Source organism: Chionomys nivalis, chromosome 1, assembly GCF_950005125.1.
Source record: "Chionomys nivalis chromosome 1, mChiNiv1.1, whole genome shotgun sequence".
NCBI classification, from domain to species: domain Eukaryota; kingdom Metazoa; phylum Chordata; class Mammalia; order Rodentia; family Cricetidae; genus Chionomys; species Chionomys nivalis.
This window is the reverse complement of record NC_080086.1, coordinates 15,105,919-15,132,009: the sequence shown is the minus strand read 5'-3', so window position 1 is coordinate 15,132,009 and position 26,091 is coordinate 15,105,919. Positions and strand designations below refer to the sequence as shown.

Genomic DNA, 26,091 nt, shown 5'->3' with positions numbered 1-26,091 from the left:
TCTGTTGCAGGTGTACCCTTTTTGGCCATGGCAGGCTTCCATACTCTAATCTTAGCCTCCTGGATGAGACAAGGGCCCTTCTTCAGAGCCCTCTCCCAGATTTCTCTCCTGAGTTTCTTGTTCAGTTTTATCTGGGAACTTAAGTAGGTACACACTCCATATCTCATCATCTAATCCTCGACCACTCATGAATGGATACTCTCCTCCTGCTGCACAGGGAGAAGAAACTGAAGTTGACCATATAACAAGCTAGTGAGGAAACCAGAGTCCCACATCCAGTCACTCAGACTCCAGCTTCTGAGTTCTCACTAGCTCTGCTACGCTGTCCCCTGTGCCTCTTTCCGCCATATTCTAATGTGCATTTACCTCACTGAAGGCAGACTGCTGACATTTTCACTGATCAGTTGGCTTATGCAAACATGCGAAAGTGAGCGCACGCCCTTTGACCAGCTGCGGAGGCAGAAGTCCTTTTAACAGGGGTGTCTTTCAGGCATCCAAAGCTCCACAAATACAGCAAGTGAGCAACTAAATGCTATTCCATGAAAAGGAAAAACTATAAACCGCAAGGCAATTACCTGTTCTAGCAGGACGGATAAAGCTCCCCGCTCCAGTTAGTTACTAAGTTTCAGCCACAGACACCGCCTACCTCAAAGTTCCCTGCTCAGTTCCATTTTGAAATTCTGTATCCTGTTGCAAATCACATATCCCCATTCTACACGTATATCATGCAACCATGGCGATTGAATGTATACTTTGATTTAAAAGCAAACGAACCTGATCTTAGACTTTGAGGCCAAAACATCTCTCCCTGTGACCTGGAGGGCCCTTTGATACCATGCAGATCCTCCAGGCCTACACCCGCTCCTCAGCACAGCCTGGGAATCACCCATATCTCCTCAGTGCCTCTGGGGCCACCAGCAACCCTACCCCCTACCCTCCTTGACCAAGCATCCAACTCTCTGGCTACCAGGATTTTCTTCCTTCTTCCTTTTTCTGATCTTGGGCCAAAACCCAATTAGACATTGTTTACTCTATGTTAGGACTTCTGCCTAAGCAATCACTGCTTGCCTCCTTTTACTAATAGGGGAGAAGCAAAGGTGGAGTGAGGTTTTTGAATGCAGTAACAATGGAGACAGAAGAAAGAGTGATAGCAACTCTCGTGACAGCAACCCCTGAAACTCATACTACCTACCAAGTCAATTCTGCCTTTTACCCCTAGGAGGCAGTAGTCAGCAGGTTCTCTGTAGAACTGTACTGCACGGGTTCTTGTTCATTCTCTCCCGCAATGAGCCTCCTGCATTGCCTGACATTAAACCAGGTGCTAGCCTACTGCCCGTTCTATGGCAGTTCCCACAATGCCAGAGGACAAAAAAGAAGGGAGCGAGTGAGGCTTATGAAGCCTCCACCAGCCTCATCCTTTCCTGGGAGAGCAATAGGGCATAGAATTGGCAACTGCAGTTAAAGTACGGCTGCCAGCTCCTACAGCCACACTTGGGATGTAATATTTACTCTCTTTGAGCCTTGGTTTCCCCTCCTGAAAGAGAGGCACTGCCATTCAGCTCAGCGGTATTAAATAAAAGAACACATGGACAGACTAACTGCCTAACATGCGGTGAACACCCTCACAGTACCCAGAATGCACCAGGGAGCAAGAGAGCCCAACCTCCACCCAGATTGCACCTCAGCTCCTAGTCTTATCTTTGAGGATCTTCAAACGACACCAGGGGGATGCTACCAATCAGCGTGTGCACAAGCTCCCTCCTCGAGGGAAATAATACGGGTTCACAATAACTCAAATGAGCAGCAACAAAATCATTCCAATCTGTTGTACTCTGGAACGGAGCACATACGTATTTATGATTTTGAAATCTGGCTCTTAATCATGTCAACATTCTTCCAGTGCAGTATAATACCCTTAGAATACCACGCATAAAGTAAAATGTACTTGACTAAGGACAACTTTTTAAAATGGTGTCGACCTGAAGCAAACTCTCGGTGGGTTTTGCCACAGCTGGTGCCTTTTCCATTGTGTTTAAGTTCATTCTGAGCGACTCCTGCCAGTGTTTGTTTTCTGATATGCATTTAGGTGCCCATGTGAACACCTATCTCTCGTGATACTGAAGCTTCTCTGCATACCGCTCTCAGCCCAGCCTTCCCTAGATGGAGCAATGGGAGGCAGAAGCAGTAGCCGTCCCTCCAGCCACCAATAGGTGGCGACACTGGTCACAAGGGCTTCTCTGGTGAATCTGTGCTATGATAGTTCTCATCTGGTCAAGCAGCATACTTGGTGTGGTGAGGTGAGGTTTTGGGGTACCCACAACCATTTTTGATCACACAGCATGACCTTTAGAGGGACCTAACGGCACTTCTGAAACTGAAGGCAACAAATCCGGGAGAACAACAGTAAGGTGGGAAGGTTTCTAAAAGTGACACATGTCCCATGTATTGCAAGAGGGTGAATCATTGTCCATCTGAAAGGAATGATGGCCGTGGGAGCTAAGCAAGCACTGAGTAGTATAGTGAGGGGAATAACAACCGAACAGTCAACAACAGCTTAAAACTCCAAGCAGAATGCATTTTCTGAGATTTCAGACTCAGTGCTGAGGTCAAGGGAGTCACTGTCCTTAGAGGTTTAGTTCAACCTGAGTTCAGGCATTCCTTTTCTGAACCTTCACAGCCATGTTCTCATTTAACCGTACTCTGGAGTCACCTGAGGTTTTCAGACTCCAGAATCCCAGGCTGGGATGGAAGTAGACCTCAGGGCCATTCAGAGCCCTTCAGGCAACTCTAGTGTGCAACCCACAGTTAAAACTACCTTTAAAGCTAACCATGGAGAACACATGGCTGCTATGGTTGTGTGGCTAATAGCTTTAGGATGGGCAGATCCTGAGATGTAAATGGGCATCTTCCTAGTGCTGTGACATTCGGTTCTTCACAGACAGAAACTACATGCCATGGGCATTTTTCTTTTTAAATTCTTACAACCATTGTGGTGGAGAACATAGTAACCATGATAGAGCAGGGGGGTGTCTTATAGTGTTGAGGGATCTACTCACATACCTATTTGGGAAAAAAAATCTATCAACACTTCAACTTTTAATATCTATCAGTCATAGAGGAACAGACACATAAATCTGTCCTAAACTCTTGACCAATGGCTCTCAACCTTCCTAACACTGCAACCCTTTACCACGTTCCTCATGTTGTAGTGACTCTCAGCCATAAGCTCTTTCCATTGCTCCTTCATAATTGTAATTTTGCTGCTGTTATGAGTCATAATACAAATATCTGTGTTTTCTGAAAGTCTAAGGCGACCCCTGTGAAAAGGTCGATAGACCCCAGGTTGAGAACCAGTGCTCTAGGGGCATCTACACCAGCATTATTTTCTGACTTTCATCTCCTAACTATCAGACTAGTTCACGAACTCTCGTCTGTTCACTTTATGTGTCCTGGTAAATTTCTATGTTTAACCACTTAGTTTTGCCTTAAAATCAATTCATTTGCTCCTTTTTACCTTATCTGCCATTATCATAGATGAACCCCCATGGATGCCCAGGATAGGGGTGAGCGTCTGAGCAGAAATGAAATCGAGGATCTGGGCGATGGCTTCCTGGTCAGTGTCATCAGCGAACACCACCCCCTGGATCTTCCGGTCGGACATAAGATCGCAGATACGGGTGATGATGCTCTTTGGGTCAGTTTCGTTCATGGCCACCAGCTCCACCCGGGGAACTACCGAGAGATGATGGAAGTCATCTTTCTCGTGGGCGTCTTTTATGGCCACTTCGTCTGAAGTGCCCACGAGGATGACAGCGATGCCGATGCTGGGGGGGCTCTTTTGGGAACGGGCTTTGCTGCCAGATACGGCCAGGACGGCCAACACCAACCAGAACTTGGGAGAACAGCACTCTGCGCTGGGCTTCATCTTCAGCTTGTCGACTCTCTGAAAACAGAAAGGAGACAATGGTTAAAAACCCGAGGTGTGCTACAGAACACATCTTTGCAGAGTCTGAATGATGCAGAGTCAAGAAACTCTATCTGCTGCTCATGAAGCTCAATTTCTCTCCCCCTAACCCAGCGTCTTAATTCGGATGTTCTCTGGGTACGAAGAGAGAAAAAGAAATTTTCAAAAGCCTAATAAATCTTTGACCAAGACAAATCAGCAGCCAACAGACAGAGATAAAGCAGCCAAGGATGTGCTGGGAAGTGTGGGCCAATCAAGCACGCACATGCGCGCATGTGTACACCCCCCCCCAACACACACACACACAAGCCAGCAGGAGGGGCCTTGCTCTTGCCTGGACCCCTGGAACTCTGGTTATATCCATCTTTGAGCTGCCCTTGGCAAAGGGGGCTCAGCAGAAGCTGGCCACAAAACATGGCCTGGATAAGATTAATCCAGCAAGCTCCAGGCATGGAGGCCCCATGGTCTTGTTGCCTGGACCTCATGTTTGCCTCCAAAGGAGTGACAGCCGGGAATCACTTCCGTATTTCTCTTTTAGAATCTGTCTCTTAACATTAAATTAGAGAAGCAGTACATGGATACTTAATTGTAACTCATGGTTACAATCACCCAGCAGGGAAAAATTAAAAGGAGTATTGGTATCTCATTTTATGTATGTTGACATCAAGGCTCAATGAAGTTAAGGGACCTATCCAAGACTTAATAAAATGAAGCAGCCCTTAAAAAAATAAGATTCCTTTTCGTGTAGTGTGTGTGTGTGTGCGTGTGTGTGTGTGTGTGTGTGGCTTTGTTTGTATATACTGCATGTGTGTAGGTACCCTCCAAGTCCAGAAGAGGCATCAAATCTCACAGAACTGAAGTCATTAAAGTGGTTGTAAGCTGTCAGTGTGGGTGCTGGAAGCCGAACTCAAGTCTTCTGCAGGAGCAGCAAGTGCTCATAAATGTTAAGCCAGGTCCTGATGCAATTTTGAACCCAATTTTCTGACTTTTCGTCTTCTACCTTGAATTCCAGGACACTGCACACCCCACAGTGCCTTCCGCATCATCAATCACCGCATTACAAGAAACAGTATCATCCTGACCTTTCTACGCATCAAAATACAAGAACAAGCAAATACTATTCCGGGTTGGAATCACAGAGTGTCAACCTTGAAGATAGTTCTATTTTATTTCCAGTGATAGCCTGTAGCTGTAACTTCCTGAGGGGGTGGCCTAGATATTTGTGTATAGCTCACTTCCTTCTTCCTACAAAGAGCCCCTCCCTTTTCATTTCCACACAGGCTCCCAAATCACACACCACGCAGCAGACTGAAGATGCAGAACTCCGTAGAATTTGAGCCTCGGTCATTTCTCTTTATGTTTCTCATCATTCGCTCTAAGTGCCTCTTTTTTATGAGAATGGGTCCTGCCCGTGTTGCTTTGCCTTAAACGGTCATTTATTGTTCCATATTATACACTGTGCACTGGAAGGTATTTTCCTCATATGCAATCTCTTTGCTTCTCATGAAAATGCTACAAATTAGACATTTTATTCCCATTTCTCAAATCGAGAAACCGAAACCCAAGCCAGTTATGTAATCCTCTAAGGTCAATGTTGTTACAATACCAGAATGCAAATACATTAATACAGCATTGTTTTCCAAGCAAACAGCCTACAAGGTATACCCAGTGCTAGAAGAGATTCTCAGTTTTCTATCAAACATGAAAATGTGGTTTAATCACTCCTGTTTTATTGACCAAAAAAAAGGGGGGAGTGATATTTAGGAACCTAAAAATTTGAGAATTTGGATAACAACAAGAAAAAATTATAATGAAGGTAGTGAACAAAGAAAGATCAGGAAGTATTCACAGTGAGCAGACTGACCACAAAGGGCATTAGTGATTTGGGAGTGAGAGGCTGGGACAGTTTGTGGCTGAGGAAGCAAAAAAATCCAATCCAGTTCTTGGCAGCAAATCTAGTGGAACTCTTGCTGTTATGGTCATCCTTCAGCATGGCCAAGAGGAGAGCTGGGTCGATTGCCTCGCTTCTCCCGAAAGAAATAATACGAGTGTCTCTGTGGCTCACACCCGCCAGAGCTCACTCTTGACAGATTTCTGGTCTCTGTTCCCGTGGAACTGAGCAATGACTCCATAGGTTCCAAAAGCCCGAGCTGATGGGCTACGGATGGTCTGTCAGCAGAACTGGGGACTGGGCACCTCCTCAGTGTTTAAAGAAAGGCACCGAATATTCAGTGGGAGACAGCTGGATTTAGCATCTCAGAAAAATAGGGAATATACATGCTCAATTCCAAGGGCTGATTCTCAGCAAGAACCCAGACATTTAGAATTTGGCTAACTCTATCCACTCGCCTCTTTCCAGGGAGATTTTAATCCTACAGTTACGAGTCCCTAAATTAGATTTCTTCACATTTGAAAGTGGCCCGCTCTGCCACGACAGTTTATTAACTTTAATGCACCTGATGCGCTTCTGTTTCAAGCTTTTATTTGCGCTCTTTAAACACCTCTCGTGTGCCTCCATTTTCTCTCACACAATATATTATACTTTCACGCAATGGCTAGTGGTGACATGCAGCGAATAGGATCTGGTTTTACCGAGCATCTCTTCTATACTCGGGATAGAGCAGAGCTCTTTACAAAGTCATGCATTATGGGAGATAGAAGAGACAGAGGGACCAGGAGCTGAACAGAGAAAAAGCTCTGAGTACAAACTCAGTTTCAGACATGGGGGGTGGGCAGTTGAGAGACAGTGTGTGGTCCAAAATAAATAATGCCGCACCCTTCTTCAGGCAGACCAAGAATGTTGAATGCAGTGCTCTTTGGCGTTCGCCCTCTCTTCTTCATTTTACTTCAGCCTCCTGAGGAGAACTGGGAAGCACCTCCTTTGACTTCTCACCAAAGCTCATGAGGTAGACCTAATGCTTGGGATAGTTGAGTACACTTAAATGTAGTGCATCAGCCCGTCTTTAACAATAGGTGACCTCCTCACGAGCAGACCTCTAAGGTCAGCCATCTTGTAGTGGGTAACAGTTACCTTGCAGACAGTGTTTTCCCCTCATTTCCCTTCCCTCCAGCAGTGGGAACTGAACCCACGACCTTGCACATGCTAAGCACATGTTCTATAACTATGCTATATATCCCAATCCTGGACATTAGTCTTGATGCTGAAGATGCCATGAGCACATGTTCTACCATTCAGGATCATCATCTAAGAGAAGTTACAGTCAGAGAAGAAATGTCCTGTCTCGTTTCTATTTACATTCTCGGGATGTAGCTTTGCCTCATATACCATAAACAGGGAAGATTCTATCAATTATAGCCAATTATAGGCTTTTGCCTCCACATTAAACTACACATAAACCGGCATATATAACAGTTTGCATTTTAAAGCATTCACCTACCATGTGAGAGATACTACGGCTGACAGATTTTTCGTGCATTACTTGATTCCTATAAAAACACTGTAAGTCATGATTCTCCCTGAGTTATAAATGGGAAAAGAGAGCTCAGAGGTTAAATCACATGACCAAGATCATATAGCAAATTGGGCTTCATACCCAAGTTTGTCTAATCCTGAAAGTCTTTTTTTTTCCATTCTGGGAGTGTTTCAGTCCAGGCAGATGAAAAAGAGAATGAACAAAAGAATGAATGAATGAATGAAATTACTAACCTGACTTTAAATCAGCCTCACATTAATGAAGGGTATGAGGGTGAGAGAGTCACCTAATTAGTGCTGTCTATTCTGTCATTGCTACAGTCATGATAATAGGCCTAACCTACATACCTGGAAGGGTGTTTGAAGATCCAATGATAATATGTATGTGGAAGTGCTTTGAAGACTGTAAACTACTCTGCAGATGCAAAGGGAGTTCAGCTTTTAGGAGCTGTTCAAGAAGCCTGGCTATTTAGGACAGCATGTGGGATGCGGGGCCAGAGAATGTCAGACAGACCGAGGCGAATGTTAAGAGGGACCGCACATGGGGCAAAAGACAAGCGTTCTCTCCGGATATAACTTTCTGAAAAGGTATCACCTGATGTCCTCACAGTAACGGGAGTAACAACAGACTCCGCTGATAGCAACCTGGCCATGAGGCTGAATTTGGGAGCCATTCAGGCTAGGGGCCAATATCCTGAAGCTCCATGTCTTAAATTCATGCACAAAAGAGGCACAAAGAGAGTCAACAAGAAGGCAGGAAGGTTGGACTGTCCGTCCATTGTTTCAGTCCTCTGCTTCCTTGGCATTTGGTCTGGGGGACCCATGCCAGAGGCTTCAGGCTTTAAGGTACATGGTGCTCACAGCAAGTGGCAGCCTACACTTGTCCCTAACTGTCTGTACATACATCTGGTTGAGGAGATGGACCAACGCTTTCCCTAGAGAAAACTGAGTCCTGGGGTAACTCTCATAAGAAGCATGAAAAGTGATTCTGTAGGAAATTTTAAGCCAAAGTTGCCAAGCGCTACCCAATCAGGAAGCTGTCTGACATCACTCTGCTGAAAGCAGATGTGATGGGACTATGACAGACAGTGGTCAACCAGGGATTAAAAGTTTGGGACCTAGACAGGTGTCACTGCACACCTGTGTAATCCCAGCACTTAGGACGTTGAGGCAGGAAGACTGAAGGCTTGAGTTCAGCCAGGGTCGCACAGGGAGACTGTGTCCAATAAAACAGTGCCAAAGCCACGCTTCAGACCCAGGAGCTGCCGAAGCCAGGAATAAAGCTGGAAAGTTCTGGTGTGCAGGCTTTAAAAGCTGCCATGGGAGAAGGTAGGGAATTCACAGCAGCCTTCACTGTAAAAGACGTGAGTGTAACCTTTCTGAAGGTTAATGTGAGCATCTCAACATTACAATACCAAGACAAAATCCAACAATGAAACCATCAAAAGATGATGATAACTGTCACCTGGGCACCGGAATGCTAGAATAGTCCTGAGGACATATGAATCTAAAAATACAGGCTGACATGTAGGAAAGTGCAGCTAAATTTTCCATGAGGGAAAAGCCATAAATTTGACAGGCGAGGCATCTGATTAAGTAATACATAAAAGATTTTTAAGGTGTGAGCAAAAGACTTGAATTGACTCAGATATCTAGAAATGCATTCAAGGGAATACATATGAGTCTTCAGTGTACAAGGCACCGGCAGATTCTGTGGGATCAAAATGTAACAACTGTCACTTTAAAAAGCACATTTCAATGGGAAATAAAGTTATGAGCCCTGGATGTTTTGAAGTCACTCTGTAGAACAGGCTTGCCTCAAATTCACAGACAGCTATCCATGTCTGGCTTCGGAATATTTTAAAATCACATATTTAAAACTTTCAACTAACTTCACTAACTAAGGCTAAAAAGGAAATAAAAGAAAACTGAACTGCAAACCATTTGTCAGGATAACCAGGAAAATACCAAGTACACACACTTTGAATCCATTTCAAAGACAAGACAATGTGATTGATTATAATATCTCATTCAACCCTGAGGAGAACCCTGGAAGAGCCAGAGGCGGTGGATGACTTCGGGGAAACAGCCTTTTCCATATACAGTGGGGTAGATGCACACATGAACTTGGGGACAGGGACAGAACACACAGGTTCAGGTCAGACAAAATCCTGGCACTGAGCAGGGATGCGGGCATGAAGTCCCACCTCTCTGACATGGTGCTCGTAATTGATGGTTTCTGGGAGAAGGAGCTCAGCTTTCTTCAATGGAGTGGTCCTAGGTGTGTGAACCACACCCCAGGGAAGCCCTCATGCTCAGGAGCTGTCAGTCAACACAAACTGGCTTCCCTGGCCTTAAAGTTCATTTCTTAAGAGAGAGAACAAGCATGGAGCTGGGTAGGTAGGAAGGTGGGAGTCAATCTCAGAGGAGTTAACAGAGTGCAAAGAATATCATCAAAATATAATCTATGAAATTCTCAAAGAATACATCAAATAAAGACCTCGGTTTTGTGGATTTTTTTGTCTCATATTGCTTGTATATTATGATTTCCAACTCTGTGTGTGCTTGTGCTTTTCTTCATTTTTAAAATTCTTATTTGTATTTGTTTGCTTTATTATTTGCCTTTTGTTTTCTAAAGAAAGAGAGAAAAAACAGCATGGAGGCAGGCAGGTGGATGGGGAGGAGATGGGAGAAGATGTGGGAGGGGAAACCATGACCAGAATATTGTGCAAATTTTCAATAAAAATAAAATAAAATAACCAATGGCAACAAAAAAGAAAGCACAAGGAACTCAATGAGATGTAGTACAAAGGACAGATGTAACCAGACCCAAATGAGCTTTGAAATGGCAATGATGGAGTCACAAGATGAGTGGCAGACTTGGGAAATGTAAAGGATTGTTTATCTTAAAACACAATTATAACATATAAAGCAGAAATTATAAAATAATGAATGAAAATACTCTGAAAATTAGTTGCTCTTAAACTTAATGCACAGTATTTAATAAGATATCAAATAGGAAAAGGAGTACAAAAGCATGTTGAATATTTTTAATAAAATAACGACTGGTCATCGAGACCCTCATCCAGAACATATCAAAATAACACCTAGCTCTATCCCAACTACTGGAGTTTGCAGCCAGCAACTTTTGCCAGCCCTACTCCACCTTTACCAAAATAAAAAGAGAAAGATTCAGACATAACAAGGAAAGATGATTATAGGCTTCTATCACATATGAACATAAAACAAAAAATAAACTAATAGCTAGTCAAAGCATGATATATTTCTAATAATGATGGTAACAATGATGAAATGTGATTGATAACAAGAGGCAAGGATAGCCTAACTATGAACTACATGTGTATTAAAGCAATTCCTATACTAAAAGACCAAAGGAAACATTCACACGATAATCTCAAAACCATAGAGAGGGCATACTTCATGAACTGGAGTGCCTAGTCACAGCAGAAAAGATGCAATATTCGAACAAAAAAAATTCTTCGATGACTGAAAGTAAATTCCAAATTTCTCCTGAAAGTTATGCACCAAAAACCTTTGATCTCATTCACTTTGACACTGAGAAGATGCAAGGCTAATTTTTTTTTTTTTTTTAAAAAAAAGAGTTGCTGGAAACACTAATAAAATCAATCAAGAAAGTGAAAGCCTTATCTGGGTCTGGCAGTACGAGCTTCTAATTCTAGCTAGTCAGAAACCTGAGGCAGGAGAATTGCAAGTTCAAGGTTTGTCTAGGCCACTCATTATGTCCAAATGCCAGCCTGATGCTCGGTGAGGCTCTGTTTCTGTTTCAAAAGAATCTTTTGAAGGCACTAAAGCTGTAGGTCAGTGTGAGAGTGTTTGTTTATCAAGCTCAGTGCCCACCTCAGCACCAAAAGGCTGGCTTTCAAACACAAGAGAGAAAAGAAAAAAAAAAAAAAACAGCTTTTCATTAAGACTATAGTTATCTACGTAGAGAATCTGATAGAATATAAGAACTGCTTGAATTAATACAGCTCAGCAGGGCATGTAGATAAATGGTCCTATTAGAAAAAATCAATACTGCTCTTCTAACCAACTAGAAAACATAAAATTCATAACAGCAAAGACAACTGTGAATTATTTAAGAATTAACAAGGAAATGTCCTAACCAAACCTCTACAGAGAAAACTGTAAAACTCTATTGCAGGAGATGACAAAGGACATCGTTGTCTGAACCAATAACTCAAGTGAGTCATGAACCCAATGTAACTTTAACTCAAGTCTACAAAATGGAACCAAAAGAATTTGTTCATTAGCATACTTTGCAATTTTAAGTTACAAGTTAACTTTGCATTTTAAGTCAGACATTCTTTAAGATCTTTGTTATGTTTGTGTTTGCTTGTAAGTATGTCAGTACTCCACATACATAAATTCTACAGAGGGAAGAGGGCGACGTATTCCCCTGGAACTAGGGTTACAGGCAGTTGTGCATCAACATGTGGGGGCTGGGAACCTAACTGTGGTCCTCTGCAGGAGCAACAAGTGCTCTTAACCACTGAGCCTTCCTCTCGGTCTCTTAAGTTGGAATTTTAAATCTTAAGACTCTAGACCAGAAGGATAGGGATGTGACTCAGTTAACAGAGTTCTTGTCCGGCGTGCATGAAAATCTGAGTCCAATTCTCAGTACTAGAAAACCAGGTGTGGCGATATACACCTGTGATCCCTACACCGGGAGATGCTACAGGAGGACCGGGAGTTCAAGGTTATCCTTCATTACCTAGTGAGTTTGAAGCCAGACTGGGGGTAAAAATGTATGAAAGAGAGTTCAAAGGTCAGACGCAATCAAAGAAAAACTGAGTCTTTAAAAGACAGTGATGATTCTCTCTCCCTCTTTCTCCTTCCATCTCTCTGTGTGTGCGTATGTGTGTGTGTGTGTGTGTGTGAGAGAGAGAGAGAGAGAGAGAGAGAGAGAGAGAGAGAGAGAGAGAGAGAAAGAGAGAGGGGGGCAGCTAGTGAGAGAGACAGAAGGAGAGAGAATGTTGAGCCAGTGTTCTTGAGTCGGAATACTCAGTTTGGACCACAGATCCGCTCACTAGTCATATGACGGAGGCAGTGTGGGTAGCACAGATGGCAAGCCAGCACTGTCAGATGTGAAGCATAGACCAGCATCCATTTCCAGCAGGTGAAATACAATGGCATCCACATATTTTGCAAGTTTGCAAATCCAGTTTCATCTCTAAAATGTCTGGAGGTGGCCAGCAAGATGGCTAAGTGGGCAAAGGTGTTTGTCATCCAAGCCAGATGGCCTGAGTTTGCTCCACAGAACCCATGGTGGAGAGAGCCCAGCACCAAAATTGCTGTCCTCTGCCCATTATCTATGCATAACCATGCTCATGTAATAATAATAACAATAAATGTTAGGTACTTGGAGTCTTTTACCTATTAAAAGCAGCTAAATATATACAAATAAGACAGAGGGGCCAACATTTGTTGAGTTGACTCTGACCTTCATAGCTGTGTCTGAGTTCTGTCTATCTGTTTCTTCTCACTGTATTACCACCATCCATTCCTCTTTGAGGATTTGGGGCTCCCTGACTCCTGCTTTGTCTTCAGAGAAGAACAGGATGGGCAGTCACTGAGACCGTAAGCCTCTAAAGCCAGTGGAGAATGCCAAGCTGACCGGATATCTCACAAACATGCTGAACCTGTGTTTAAACTGTGTGGCCTACATGGCCATAAGCAGGACTCACTCATGCCTGGTGACATCCTTATACAAGCATACTCCTGGGGGAAATGAGTGTCGATGTGTCACAGACACCCAGATATAAATGATGGACCATGGAAACAGATCTTAAGTCAAGTGACTTCTGGAGAACTGTGCCGTGGAGGACAGCTACAAAGATGGGCAGGAAGGAAAAGACGCAAGCAATAGATGCCCAGAAAGAAAACAACCAAATCCTCATAATCTAGGAGAGCACGCTTTCTTAGGACCAACAGCTCCTCAGATGCCCCACAAAAATATGCCCCGTCCCTGCCGAGGGCTAAAGTGTCTGAGACTGCAGCGGTATTTCTGCCAAGCCCTTCCCCACTCTACCGATTAGTGCCTTCCCGCCCTCACTCCACCAACTCATCTGATTGTCTTTCTACTAACTGAACGCCCAGCAGCCAAACGCAGGGCTTCCTATCTGAGCCTTCCCCTGCTGTTTGAACAAACAGGTATCATTCTGCCAAGTTCTCAGTAGAGAGATGTACAGGTGACTAGTGACGGATCATACATCACTTAACACGTGTGTGTTTTAAGACAAAACTCAGGTGATCAGCTGCGCTCTCACCCAAAGAAATCACTCATGACTTTTTTTACCTTTAATATTCTGTGGGAAGAGACAGAAAAAAATGTTCCAAGTTTCTCTTGTACCATCTGCACATGGTTCTTAATTACAATTAATTTATATGCCTCCAAGGACAGTGCAGGAAGTCCCACTGAAAGCCAAACCTTTTGAAACCTGATTCTGATTATTATCCTTTTGTCGCTGATTAAGCCAATTGTGTGTGCTTTAATAGCGAAATGGCATTTTCAAGTGTTAATAAAAATTATTGGCTTCTTCCTGACCATTAGGACAGGGTGGTAAGGGAAATCAAGGAGATCACAGAAGAGTAGAGAAGCAGGAAAGACACGACTGGAAGGCTCAGAGGCTCTAGAAGGACAACAGAGAGCAGGGATAGGGGATGGACCACTTGACCCACAGGCAATTTGCAGCCAATGATGTTTGAGACTTTAGATAAACAACCTGCACTAGTCTAAATTAAAAATATTGATGTGGATGAGAAAATCTGTTTCTATGGCCTGAGTAACAATCCAAGGCACTAAAGCCACCAAGAAAGCACCTCCGAAACACCCACAACATTGGATCATAGTGGAAAAGGCAAAGCTTTAGAGTCCATAGGCCTGTGTAGAGTCCTCACTCTTTTGGTGTGCACATGCTCTTAGGTGTGTGCAGGGGTGTGTGCATGTGTGCCCGTGCAGATGGGAACCAGTAGTCAATGACAAACGTCATTCTCAATCACTTGATGCCTTACAATTGGAGTTAAGAGTCTCTCGCTGAACCTATTGCTTATCAGTTCAGGAAGGGGGTCTGGCCCTCAGGCTCCAGGGAACCACCTGTCTCCACTTCCCCAGGGCCGAGATGACAGGCACACACTGCCATGCTTAGCTTTTTACATGGGTGCTGAAATCAGAACTCTGGTGCCCAAGTTTTTGAAGGAAACACGTTACCAACCAAACCCTCTCCCAGGCCTAGCCTTGAGAAGGGCTGTTTCTAGGGTCTGCATGTATCCCAAGCCACTAGAGCCTTCATTCTTAACATTGGCAAGATCTTGGATCACTTTCTTCAGCTCCGCACTCCTCAGCTTCTTCATCCGTAAAATGTGAGACACCTTCCTTTGTCAGAATTTCTCTGAAAATTGACTTATCTGACGAATGTTAATCATTAATTTTCTAAGGCCAGAGGACACCCAACATGGAATGAGTGCCAATCATCAAGAAGCCATGAAAGATAAATCAGAAATCCCTGTTGCATACCAAGGGCTCCCAAAAAGCATGCCCAGTGTGCTATGGGACTCATCTAAGGCGGCCAACAGATGAGAAGGGACTATCAGGAAATGAAAACCAGCCGGGCGGTGGTGGCGCACGCCTTTAATCCCAGCACTTGGGAGGCAGAGGCAGGTGGATCTCTGAGTTCGAGACCAGCCTGGTCTACAAGAGCTAGTTCCAGGACAGGCTCCAAAACCACAGAAAAACCCTGTCTCTAAAAACCAAAAATAAAAATAATAAAAAAAATAAAAAGGAAACGAAAACCAATGTGACGGCTCATTGTTCTAGTAAGTGTGGCCAGGTTTGGAATCAACCAGGAGATGCACCCCTGGGAATGGATGTCTATGAGGCTGTTTCCAGAGAGAATTGACTGAGGATGGAAGATGCACCCTGAATATAGATGCCTTCATCCCATGAACTGGGGCCCTCTGCTGAATAAAAAGAGGAGCAGGAGACAGAGGACCAAGCATGAACATTCATCTCCGTCTCTGCTTCCCGATGAACACAGATGCAAGATTTTTTGCTGTCATGACAATACCAAGCCCTTTCTTCTTTAAGTTGCTTTTGGTCGGACACTTGTCACAAGAAAATTAACTAATACAACCAAAATTGAAATATGTAAAAGGGTGTAATAGACCTCGTGAAGCAAGCAATGTCCTGAGGTCCAAGAGCTGGATTTGAAACTGGCCTTGGACACTTGCTTATCGTGGGAGAAAAGGGGCAGAAGAAACAGAAAACACTTGGACCTCATTTTTCTGTTTATAAAAGGGGGATTATCATTCTCTCACAGGGTCATTGTGAATATTAAACAATTTACTTGAAAGCATCTAGCAAATAGCAGGCACCTGATATTTATTCATTGAATGTGAATCTACTCTGCTCAGAGCCAGATAAGAAGTCCCTTTTGATTCAAATTACTTAGAAAGCAACCCAAGAGCTTCTGCCCTCCTCCCCCTGCTCTAACACGAGCGCAATTTCCACTGACCTCAGAAATAGGTTGTTTTAAAGTCTGCAAGGAGCAATCTAACATGAGCTGTATTGAAAATAGACTTGAAATCTCAGGGTTGACCAGCAATGCTCCCGCCTCACCTCACCGGCCACTAAATAGCCTTCGCATTTTATTCTACATAATAGAACAGCATCAAGTATATCCAAATAGCCATCCGCTGTGTTTCAGAGACTTATCTTCCAACATCAGCTGCACAGGAAGGGAGATGGGAGTATGGGTACTACAGGGCTTAGTTCCCACCATGTTTGCCAATAAAATGACTCTTGTGCCAACCCTAATGAAATGATGTATGGTCCTTCCTCCATCCCCAGTACTTAACATACATACAATAAATGCCCATTCATAGTTAGAATGAATAAACAATATCAATAATGAGTCACCACCTCCAACACTACCAACACTCGAGCAAATAAGTGCAGTATTCTAGAACCTTCATGTCCCAAAGTATTTAACTGAAGAGGAAATAAACATCAATACTGTTTCTGATTTCTTGACATTATACAGGGATTATTACAAGGTCAATGTTATTTATCAGCAATAACAAACCTATATATCTAGAGTTACTTGCACATGTATACACGTATGTGTAAATCAATGTCTAGTAAGTGCTATATGTATGTGTACATAGTAAACCTCTTTTTCTTGGCCTGTGCTGACGAAACACAGCACACAAACATGACATGGTCTTCACCACAGAGGCTAGGTTTACAATTAACTTTAGAGAGTGTGCCTCAGAGAGTGTAGCAGCCAGGCCAGAATCAATACAAAGTAGAAGCTATGCTATTTGAGCTGACTGGGTCAGGCTTAAGCACATTCAGACACTCTCTGATATAAAATGCTGTCTTTATTATTCCAATCAATACACACATTTGTTAACCACGCAGCCGATCATAATTAAGTTCTGAACTTGCTTAGATCCCTCTGCCATCACGTGGATCAGAGCATCCGTCATTAGGTGGTACTGATGTGCCATTCCCCCCCCCCCCCCCGCCGTATCTCTTCTTCTTCCTTCCCTACAAACCACTGGATGAGTAGAAAGCACAGAATTGAAGATGGGGAAGTTTTGCACTTGTTCCAATTCTGACACAAGCTGACCTGTGGCTCTATTTTCTCATCTGTGAAGCAGAAATCAGCTGGTTCAAAGTCTCCTGCAGTACTTCTTTTTAAAGTATTTAGTTTTCGTTTTGAGATAGGTTCTCCTCTAGCCCAGGATGACTTCATCTTCTGTAGCCCAGGCTGGCCTCAAATTAGAGTTGTAGCCAAGGATAATGTTGAACTCGATTCTCCTGCCTCCAGAGTGCTAGGGTTACAGACACGCACCAGATTTCATGGGGGTGTGAGGGAGAGGTTGAAGGGGTTATGTCTATAGGCCCCTCGGAGTCTCTTCCGATCTGAACACCTGTGAATGCCTCTCTTGAGCTCACTCAAGATCTGCCCTCTCCTCCCCACAGCTCTGTGGGAACTCTCTTGAGGATTTTCCCAGTGCCCCCTCTTCTAATAGGGGAGGAGGACAAGGGTGGAAGGAGCCCAAGGCCTAGGTATTGGCTCTCCTGGCCCCTCCTCCACCCTTCACCACTGGCTGGATGTATCATTCCCCTGATGATCACAGTTTCCCATGAGGGATCTTCTCCACATGGGCTCCATACAGCCCCCTGGAGATCTCGGGAGTCATCCCCTCCCTCCTCCTTCTGGATCCCAAGGGTGGTCACAATATGCTGTCCCTCCTTGCTCCAACACAATGCCCCATTTCTTGTGGACTCTGCACACTGCCCATGCTTTGGAGAGCAATTCTTTTATTGGGTGTTATTGCAATTAGACAAACTGAAGGTACCATCTGTTTCATACTCTAACCATTAACCACACACATGCCACCAAAATCATGCCTACAAGTCTCTGGTTCAAACTGGCAAAATCCAGGCCTGAGTGCTACGGGTATCACCCACCACAGGCTAGGGTATAGTGACTCCTGATGATATCTGTGGTCCAACCTCACCTCCTGGTCAGCAGCCTTTCAAACAGCAGTGCTGAGTACCCCCACCCCATGAAGAATGGATAAAATTCTGAAGAACGTTCCCAGAGAATGGTCTTCAGGAGCTAATATTTTGAGAATGAGAACTGTAAAACTCTAAGAATCAGGGGCAAGGGAAACATGCAGAAATTATCAGAATAACTATAAAATAGAATCAAAGGGCAGGCAGAGCATTGTCACGCAGAGACTCTTGAGCATCAGGTGGGGCTGCCCTTGCTGAAAAATCTCTCCATGATTCGGATAGAATACATTCCATGAAACACTGGGCTGTGGAGCTAATTGTCCCAGATGACACAAATGATAAGCCAGTACATAGGAAGAAAGGGAGAGAGAGAGAGAGAGAGAGAGAGAGAGAGAGAGAGAGGGAGGGAGGGAGGGAGGGAGGGAGGGAGGGAGGGAGGGAGAGAGGAGAGAGAGAGAGAGAGAGAGAGAGAGAGAGAGAGAGAGAGAAGGAAAAGTGGGTGTGACATCTCAAGGACACATATGACCCTTGACTCTAGTTTTCTTAATATATACAAAAGAAATTCGAATCAGTAGAAAATGGAAAAATATGAATCTGTTTATGTCATAGGAATAACACAGTCGCAAACTGGTCACTCTAACATTTCAGACTGTTTTTCAAAAAGGCAAGAAGCTGCTGTCACCAAATGCACCATTCTGTGTCACACCGGAAGAGTACGCACATCGAGCCTGATTGCCACATCTACCCTCATCACAGAAGTGCAAGGGGACAGGACAGGCTGTCACAGGCCTTGCCTCCTTTCCCATAAACTTCTGAAACCACACTCAGCTCCTCCCTCCCTCACCAGACCCAGCCATCTGGAACATCACAGTCCACGGGCAGAAATCTCCTCCATTAGATCAGGGTGGACCGTCAAGGTATGCAATTTCCCATGTCAACTAGAATTAGAACACAGAAAACTCAACTAACAACTTCACCCACCAAAAAGTCTTCCAAAGTCCAGACTATCAACAGTTTCTAACTGTGTGCCCATGGTCATGAGCTCAGCGGCCTGTGGCAGGATGAAGGGCACCTTCCACAGGATGGACACTCCCCTGCGCAGGAGAACCTAGCAGAATGTTGGAGTAATGGAAAAGAAAGGGATAGATGGTGTAAGGATAGGACAGAACGAGAGTGCTCTTCCATTGGATACCAAAGACGTTGAACCTTAAGAAAACTGGCTTTGGGGTGATTCACGCATGTGCAAGCATGTGTACTACATCTGTGTATGAGTGGAGGGCAGAAGCCAAATGTGAGAGCTGTTATGGAGATACTGTCCACCTTGTATTTTGAAATAGTCTCTCACTGTGCCCTAGTCTTGCAATTAGGCCAAAATGGCTGGTCTGTGAGCCTCAGGGAGCCTACTTTCTCTGCCTTCCTGGTACTAGGATTATAGGCTCGTGCCACCACGCTCAGCTTTTTACATGGACTCTGGGGATGGAACTTGGATCCTTGGGATTGTACCTCAAGCACTTCATCCACTGAGCCATCTCCCTAACTCAGGAAGCAGCCACTGAGCTGAGTTGCGGAGGATCTAGTGTATCTAAGGTGTCTGAGCAATGACACTACAGCAACGGTGCACTGGGTCAGAAAGGTCGCCAGCACAGCAATGGCCAGGGGATGGCAGATGGCGGTGCTTGGCCAGCAGCAGCTTTGCAAGAAGGGCAGTTCCCTAGAGCCATGAAGGAATACAGAGAAATGAGGCTCAGCTGAGGAAGCAGATTCAACACAAATTCAACAGGAGAAGAAGGGCTGGAGAGAACGGACTCTCTGCTGCCACCAAATCCCCTTTATTCTCAGCCTCCACAGACCTGTGTCTGCCTTTGAGAGGGGCTTGGAAGGTCAGCTGCGCTAGCTTACTTAGGCAATGGAGGTTTCTCCTGGCCCCCTGATACTGGAGACTGCTGTTGAGAAGCTCAGACCCCAATCTCATAATGCTTAAGAAACCAAGGTGCCTATGAGAGAACGTCCTCTAAGGTGATTTGATTGATTGAAAGACTATGCAGGAAGCAGTTTTCTTCTCAAAACAAATATCTCATTGGGACGACATGAGCATCAGAACAATGATCCGGAGCGACTGCTTCAGATTGACCACGTTCGGAGACTTATTCCTCCCCCTAGCCTAGGTCTGCACCTTCTAGACTTCTCTTTCTGTTGATGATTCTCCTGACCCACACAACCTGTTCTACGGGTCTCTGAAACCCTTCAACTTTACCAAGTACTTTCTAGTTTTCAGGTTCTCTTGGCTCATTGTGTGTGTGTGTATGTGTTCATGTGTGCTCATGTATGTGCATGTACAGAAGAATTTTGTCTATATTCTGCCTCTCTCACTCCATGTTGCCTTTTCTCTTCCTCAAGTGTGTCCTTTGTCACAAGATTTCCTCGCGAAGGTTCTTTTTGCATGTCTCCATCCTCCCCGCCACCCAGGTTTGCCAAAACTACCTGACACCAGTCAGTTACTATTTGTGTGCAATCTATGGCCGTTGCTTCCATTCTGGATGTTCTGATTTTCCTCAGTGGTGAAGAGCATGCCGAATGGCCTTCTGCTCCGGGTCTTACCATCGTCTCTCAGCATTTAACCTCTATGCATTGCCTGGTATCCTTTGTTTGACCTGCAGGTGGCAGGCACCCTCTCCTCTACTCTCTTGTCCTCTCTAGGCCATTCTTTTCTCTTGTCTTCCTATCTCTAAGGAACTATATTTTCACCTGGGATTCACCCATGTCCCGCACGCCTTCCTGTCTCCCAGCTGAGCTGGTGACTCAGCTCTTACTCATTATTAGCTCATGAAGAAAGGTCTAGTTTCACAGTTCCGTACATCTGTTGCATTACTGCCTTATTTCAAGGCTAGCATGCTTGACACATTTTCTTATGTTTTCATATGTGTCCTTGTAATTTTCTTTTTTAATTTTTTTGTTCATTTTGCATAGCAACCACAGTTCTCCTCTCTCTCCCCTCATCCCATTCTCCCTGCCATTTCCTCCCCCAAACCATCCTCAGAGAGGGTAAGATTTCCCCTGGGGAGTCAACAAAGACTGGCACATCAAGCTGAGGCAGGCCAGGTCCCTCCTCCTGCAACAAGGCTGAGCAAGGCATCTACCATAGGGAATGGGCTCCAAACACGAGCGCATGCACCAGGGTTAGATCCTGGACCCACTGCCAAAGGACCCTCAAACAGACCAAGCTACACAATTGTCACCCACATGCAGAGGGCTTACTTAGTTCAATCCCATGCAGGCTCCCCAGCTGTCAGTCTCGAGTCTGAACTCCCACGAACTTGGTTCAGCTGTCTCTGTGGATTTCCCCACCATGATTTTGACCCCGTTTGTTGACCATCTCATATCATCTTTGCTGCTCTCACCTTCCTTCCTAAATGTTCATTGAGACATCGTCACATAACCCGAGAGAAGAAGCTGAGAGCCCAGCTCAGCTCCGCCAAGGTTAATCAAGGAGTTGTTAAGACTCTACCTCAGACCTGATCAACCGCCGTTCCTCTTTCATCCCCTGCACTTGTCCACATCCCCACTCTACATTCCAGACAGTCTCCATTTTCTCTGCTTTCTTCAGAGAAAGAGGTAAAACTCAATTTGAAGAAGATTTACTATGTGACCTCAATACCCCACTTATCCCCCTCTGAACCTCAGTGGAAAGCTCATTACTGAAACAGAAGCACATTGCCTATTCCACGAGGTTGTAAGACTTCCATGGAAAAAATAAGAAAGTGGTTCACAAACCAAAAGGAGGTGCTATGCAAATGCAGAGGTTCATTATTGCTAAATGGAACTGACAGATAAATTATTCATTCATGCATACATCAGCATGCAAATTTTAACTAATAACAAAATCTTTTTTTAAGGTCCAGTTTATTGGGGTATAATTTGCATACATTAAAATTCACCCTTGTAGGTTCATGCATATGAAAGTATGCAGGATGTAAGGACCATCACAATGAGTGCCTCAAGAGGACACTAGCTTTTCTGTAGTCAGAGTCTTACCCCTCTGCTGGCCCTGGCAATTACTGATCTGATTTCTCTTGTTTTCCTCCTGTTCTAGAATGCCCTATACATGGAATAAAAGAGTGTGCCACCTTTATGTGTCTAAACTCCATCAACTGACTAAATGATTTTTTACATTCTTCAATATTATTGTATTAAAACCTTTTATTTCCAAGCAATATTTCCTTGTGTAGATATACCACAATGTGTTTACTAGTGTACTATTGATGGATATTTCAATATTTTCACTTTCAGGGATCATGAATAAAGCTATCTGAACACTCACATAATAGTTCTTGGTGTAGATGAATGCATAAGGAGGTACCTGCCAGAGTGACTGATAGCTAGGTTGTTGAGTAGGGTAAGCCTTTATCGGAAATAGTTAGACCTTTCCAAAGTGACTGTAACATTATGAATTCCCATAAGCTGTTCTTTATGTGTGTTTGTGAGAGAGAGAGCATGCGCACTACGGGGGGGGGTGATGGAGGTGGGTCATCTTTCTATCTGTTGTTTCATTGGTTAAGTAATAAAGAAACTGCCTTGGCCCCTTTAATAGAACAAAAATTAGGTAGGCGGAGTAAACAGAAGAGAATGCTGGGAGAAAGAAGCTGAGTCAGAGAGTCGCCATGATTCTCCCACTCCAGACAGACGCAGGTAAGATCTTTCCTGGTAAGCCAGCTCGTGGTACTACACAGAATATTAGAAATGGGTTAGATCAATATGTAAGAGCTAGCCAATAAGAGGCTGGAACTAATGGGCCAGGCAGTGATTAAAAGAATACAGTTTCCGTGTAATTATTTCGGGGCATAAGCTAAGCCATGCGGGCGGCCGGGTGCCGGGGACGCAGCCCCGCTGCTCATATTACAACAGGGGGGGCATGCTTGCAACATATCACAAAGATATGAGGACAACGTTCAGTGTCTGTCTTTACCTTCTACTGTGGTTAAAACAGAATCTCTCACTTTTCAACACTATGTACACAGATGAGCTGGCCTTCATGTTTCCAAGGGATTCTGAGACTATGGAAGCACACTGCCCTGTCTGGCTGTACGTGGGTTCTGATGATCCAGACTTGCATCCTCACACTTGCTTAGCAAGTACTTGACCACTGAGCCATCTTGTTGACGTTCACCAATACTCATCCCAAGTCCTGTGACTTGTCTTTGCCTCTCTCTTTTTCCCTTCTCTCATTTCCTTTGTCCGGTCTTCCTTACTGCCTCCCCCTTTACTTTTTTAAAGTATCCTTTTATTTACTGGTATTTCTGTGAAACCTTGACTGTCCTTGAGCTGGCTCTGTAGACAAGGATGGCCTTGAACCCGTAGAGATCTGCCTGCCTCTGCCTCCCCAAGTGCTGAAAGTAAAAGTGTACACCACAACTGTAGTATTTAGTAGTATCTTACTGCAGTTTTTATTTGAATTTTCTTCTAAGCACTGATCCTGAGGCTCTTCCTAAGAGCTCAGTCATGAGGTGTATCTCTCTCTTTTGGCAAAGTCTGCTCACGTCTTTTCTCCATGTTTAAGTGTTCTATGTGTTTGTTTTGTTGCCATATAGTCTAGGTATAAGTCCTTTACATAGAATGTGTATTTTTCAAATCACTCTCCCGCTTTTTATTTATCCTATAATTTCCTTAGCAATTCTGTTCCAGGAACAGAAGTCTTATTATTTTAAAGTTCAATTTGCCAATTATTTTTTATGGTTCGTGCACTTTTTTTACATCTAGGCAATTATTGTTATAACCAAAACATAAAAGATTTTTCTCTGATCTTTTCCCAAAACATATTCAGTTTCAGAATTCTATGATGCTAATTATCAAATGTAAAACTTTAACTGTTTATATGAAGCATGCATCAAGATTTGGGAGTGTTTGCTTCTCCTGTGCAATGATGCACTACTGTTCTCACACCATTTGTTTTCAACAAAGTTTGTCTCTACTAACTCATCAGCCTTGTCTAATCTCTGTCAAATGGTGTGAATGGGAGTCTTTGTCAAATGGTGTGAATGGGAATCTCTGTCAACTGGTGTGAATGGGAATCTCTGTCAAGTGGTGCGAATGGGAATCTCTGTCAAATGGTGTGAATGGGAATCTCTGCCAACTGGTGTGAATGGGAATCTCTGTCACATGGTGTGAGTGGGAATCTCTGTCAAATGATATGAATGGGAATCTCTGTCACATGGTGTGAATGGGAATCTCTGTCAGCTGGTGTGAATGGGAATCTCTGCCACATGGTGTGAATGGGAATCTCTGTCACATGGTGTGAATGGGAATCTCTGTCACATGGTGTGAATGGAAATCTTCTAGTGGATTTTATGTAACCTATTCCTACAGCCATCATTCAATAACACACCATCTTCATTACTGTTGCTTTACAGTAGAGTTAATCATATTAACAGTTGGTGTGTAAGAACACAGCTTCATTTTTTTATACTGAAACCATTTTGACTTTTTGATCTTACACCCAACTTTTAACTGTTAATTTCTACAGGGAACATCTATCAGGATTTTCAGTGTTGATCTATGAAAATATATGAGAAAAGTAAATAAGCTTTGTATTGAGCCATACAATTTCATAAACTATTTCTGTAAAGTATATTTTATAGTATATCTTAGTCCTATCTTCTAATTGTCCATTGTTAGTAAGCAATATATAAATAAATGTTTTGTGCAGATGTATTACTATAACACCCTGAGGCATAACTACACTAATCTACTTTGTCTTGTGGTTTTCTTGGGTATATTGTAAATAAGGAAAGCTTTGCTTTTTTCTTTACTCCTTTTCCTAGTTTACAGCCCCAGCAATGATCTCCAATATAACTGTCCACTGAAGTAGTGACAGGGACTTCCTTATCCCACATTTTGATTTTTTTCTTTTTGGTTTGTTTTTATTCTCTGTGAACCAATCGCTATCCTCGAATTCACTCTGTAGACCAGACTGAGCTACCTGCCTTTGCCTCCCAAGTGCTGGGATTAGAGGCATGCACCACAACCCCTGGCTCCTTGTTCCATTCTTAGAGGTAGATCAGTTAGTCTTTAGGATGCTATCCACAGAGATTTTGCAGATGCCTTTTGTCAAACTGAGAGCATTTCTATCTCATTCTAGTTTGATAAAAAGATATAAATTATGATGTCTAGGGATATGGCTCAGTGGTAGAGGGACAGACAGGCGTTAGGTTTATCTAGTTTGTCATTTGAGCCAGTTTGTGACAATAGCTAAGAGAAAGCAAGAAGACAGCCTGGAGGAGGTCACAGCTCTTTCCACAGCACATCATCTGGCCATGGAAGTCTTGTAGAGAATCAGACAATAGATCTGAAATCCGTGAGATGGTAGAAGAGGAAAATCACATTAAAAATTGTTCCCTGCACCAAAATGCAGAGAAAGGAGAAGTGATTGCCCCTGATATGGGGAATAAGATCTGTACCTTTGACAGCAATTTCTAGATGTCACCAATGCATTATAAGAAAACCAATGGACTATGAAATCAAAATATTAAATCACAGGAAAAGAGCAGTTAGAGTCAAAAAAGTGACCTAAGTTTCAACCAAATCAAGAGTACACAGAAGTGACATCTGTCCCTAAGTACAGAGCACCGCTGCACATCCCTAAGAACTTGCTGCCAGTGGGTTGGGCTAGAATCCCTCCCCAGCCAATCTCTCCACACCAGCAGGTTGGCTCTCACTCCTTCTCACTCACTCATTCCTCTGTTCTTCTTCACCTTCTCTAGGAACGGTGTCTCCCACTCTGCTTACCTGTAAACACATCCTGACCCCCACTTCATTTATCCAGCAAGAGGTCTAAGAGGTGCAGGGGGCGCGTCTGAAGGAAGCCTTAGTCCAGCTTAGACATCTGCAAACTGCTAAAGCAACACGCAGCTCTCTCCTGAAAGGGAAGAAGGCTGTCTATTCTGAGCCGAAGATGAGTCACCACGGCCCAGGAACATGGATTTGAGCTGCTCGGAATAACATGTTCCAACATGGAATTGGCTGGACAATTTTTTTATAGACACGGAACTAAAGAAAGTCATCAGTTAGGTCACTTTCCAAATATTGTGATGTGTTCGAGCAAAGCAGAGAAGAGCGTCATAGGTGTGTGTGTTA

The 26,091-nt window shown here is 43.8% G+C and overlaps 1 protein-coding gene across 2 annotated transcripts in view; it reads right to left on the bottom strand.

The window, feature by feature from the left end:
• Positions 1–26,091, bottom strand: part of Grin2b (glutamate ionotropic receptor NMDA type subunit 2B) — a 464,983-nt gene that overhangs the window by 331,149 nt on the left and 107,743 nt on the right. For both annotated transcript variants that reach the window (XM_057756416.1, XM_057756490.1), the window contains exon 3: positions 3,515–3,943. In XM_057756416.1, the coding sequence (XP_057612399.1) occupies positions 3,515–3,925 (411 nt within the window). In that variant the 5' untranslated portion in view covers positions 3,926–3,943. The remainder of the gene's footprint in view (positions 1–3,514; positions 3,944–26,091) is intronic.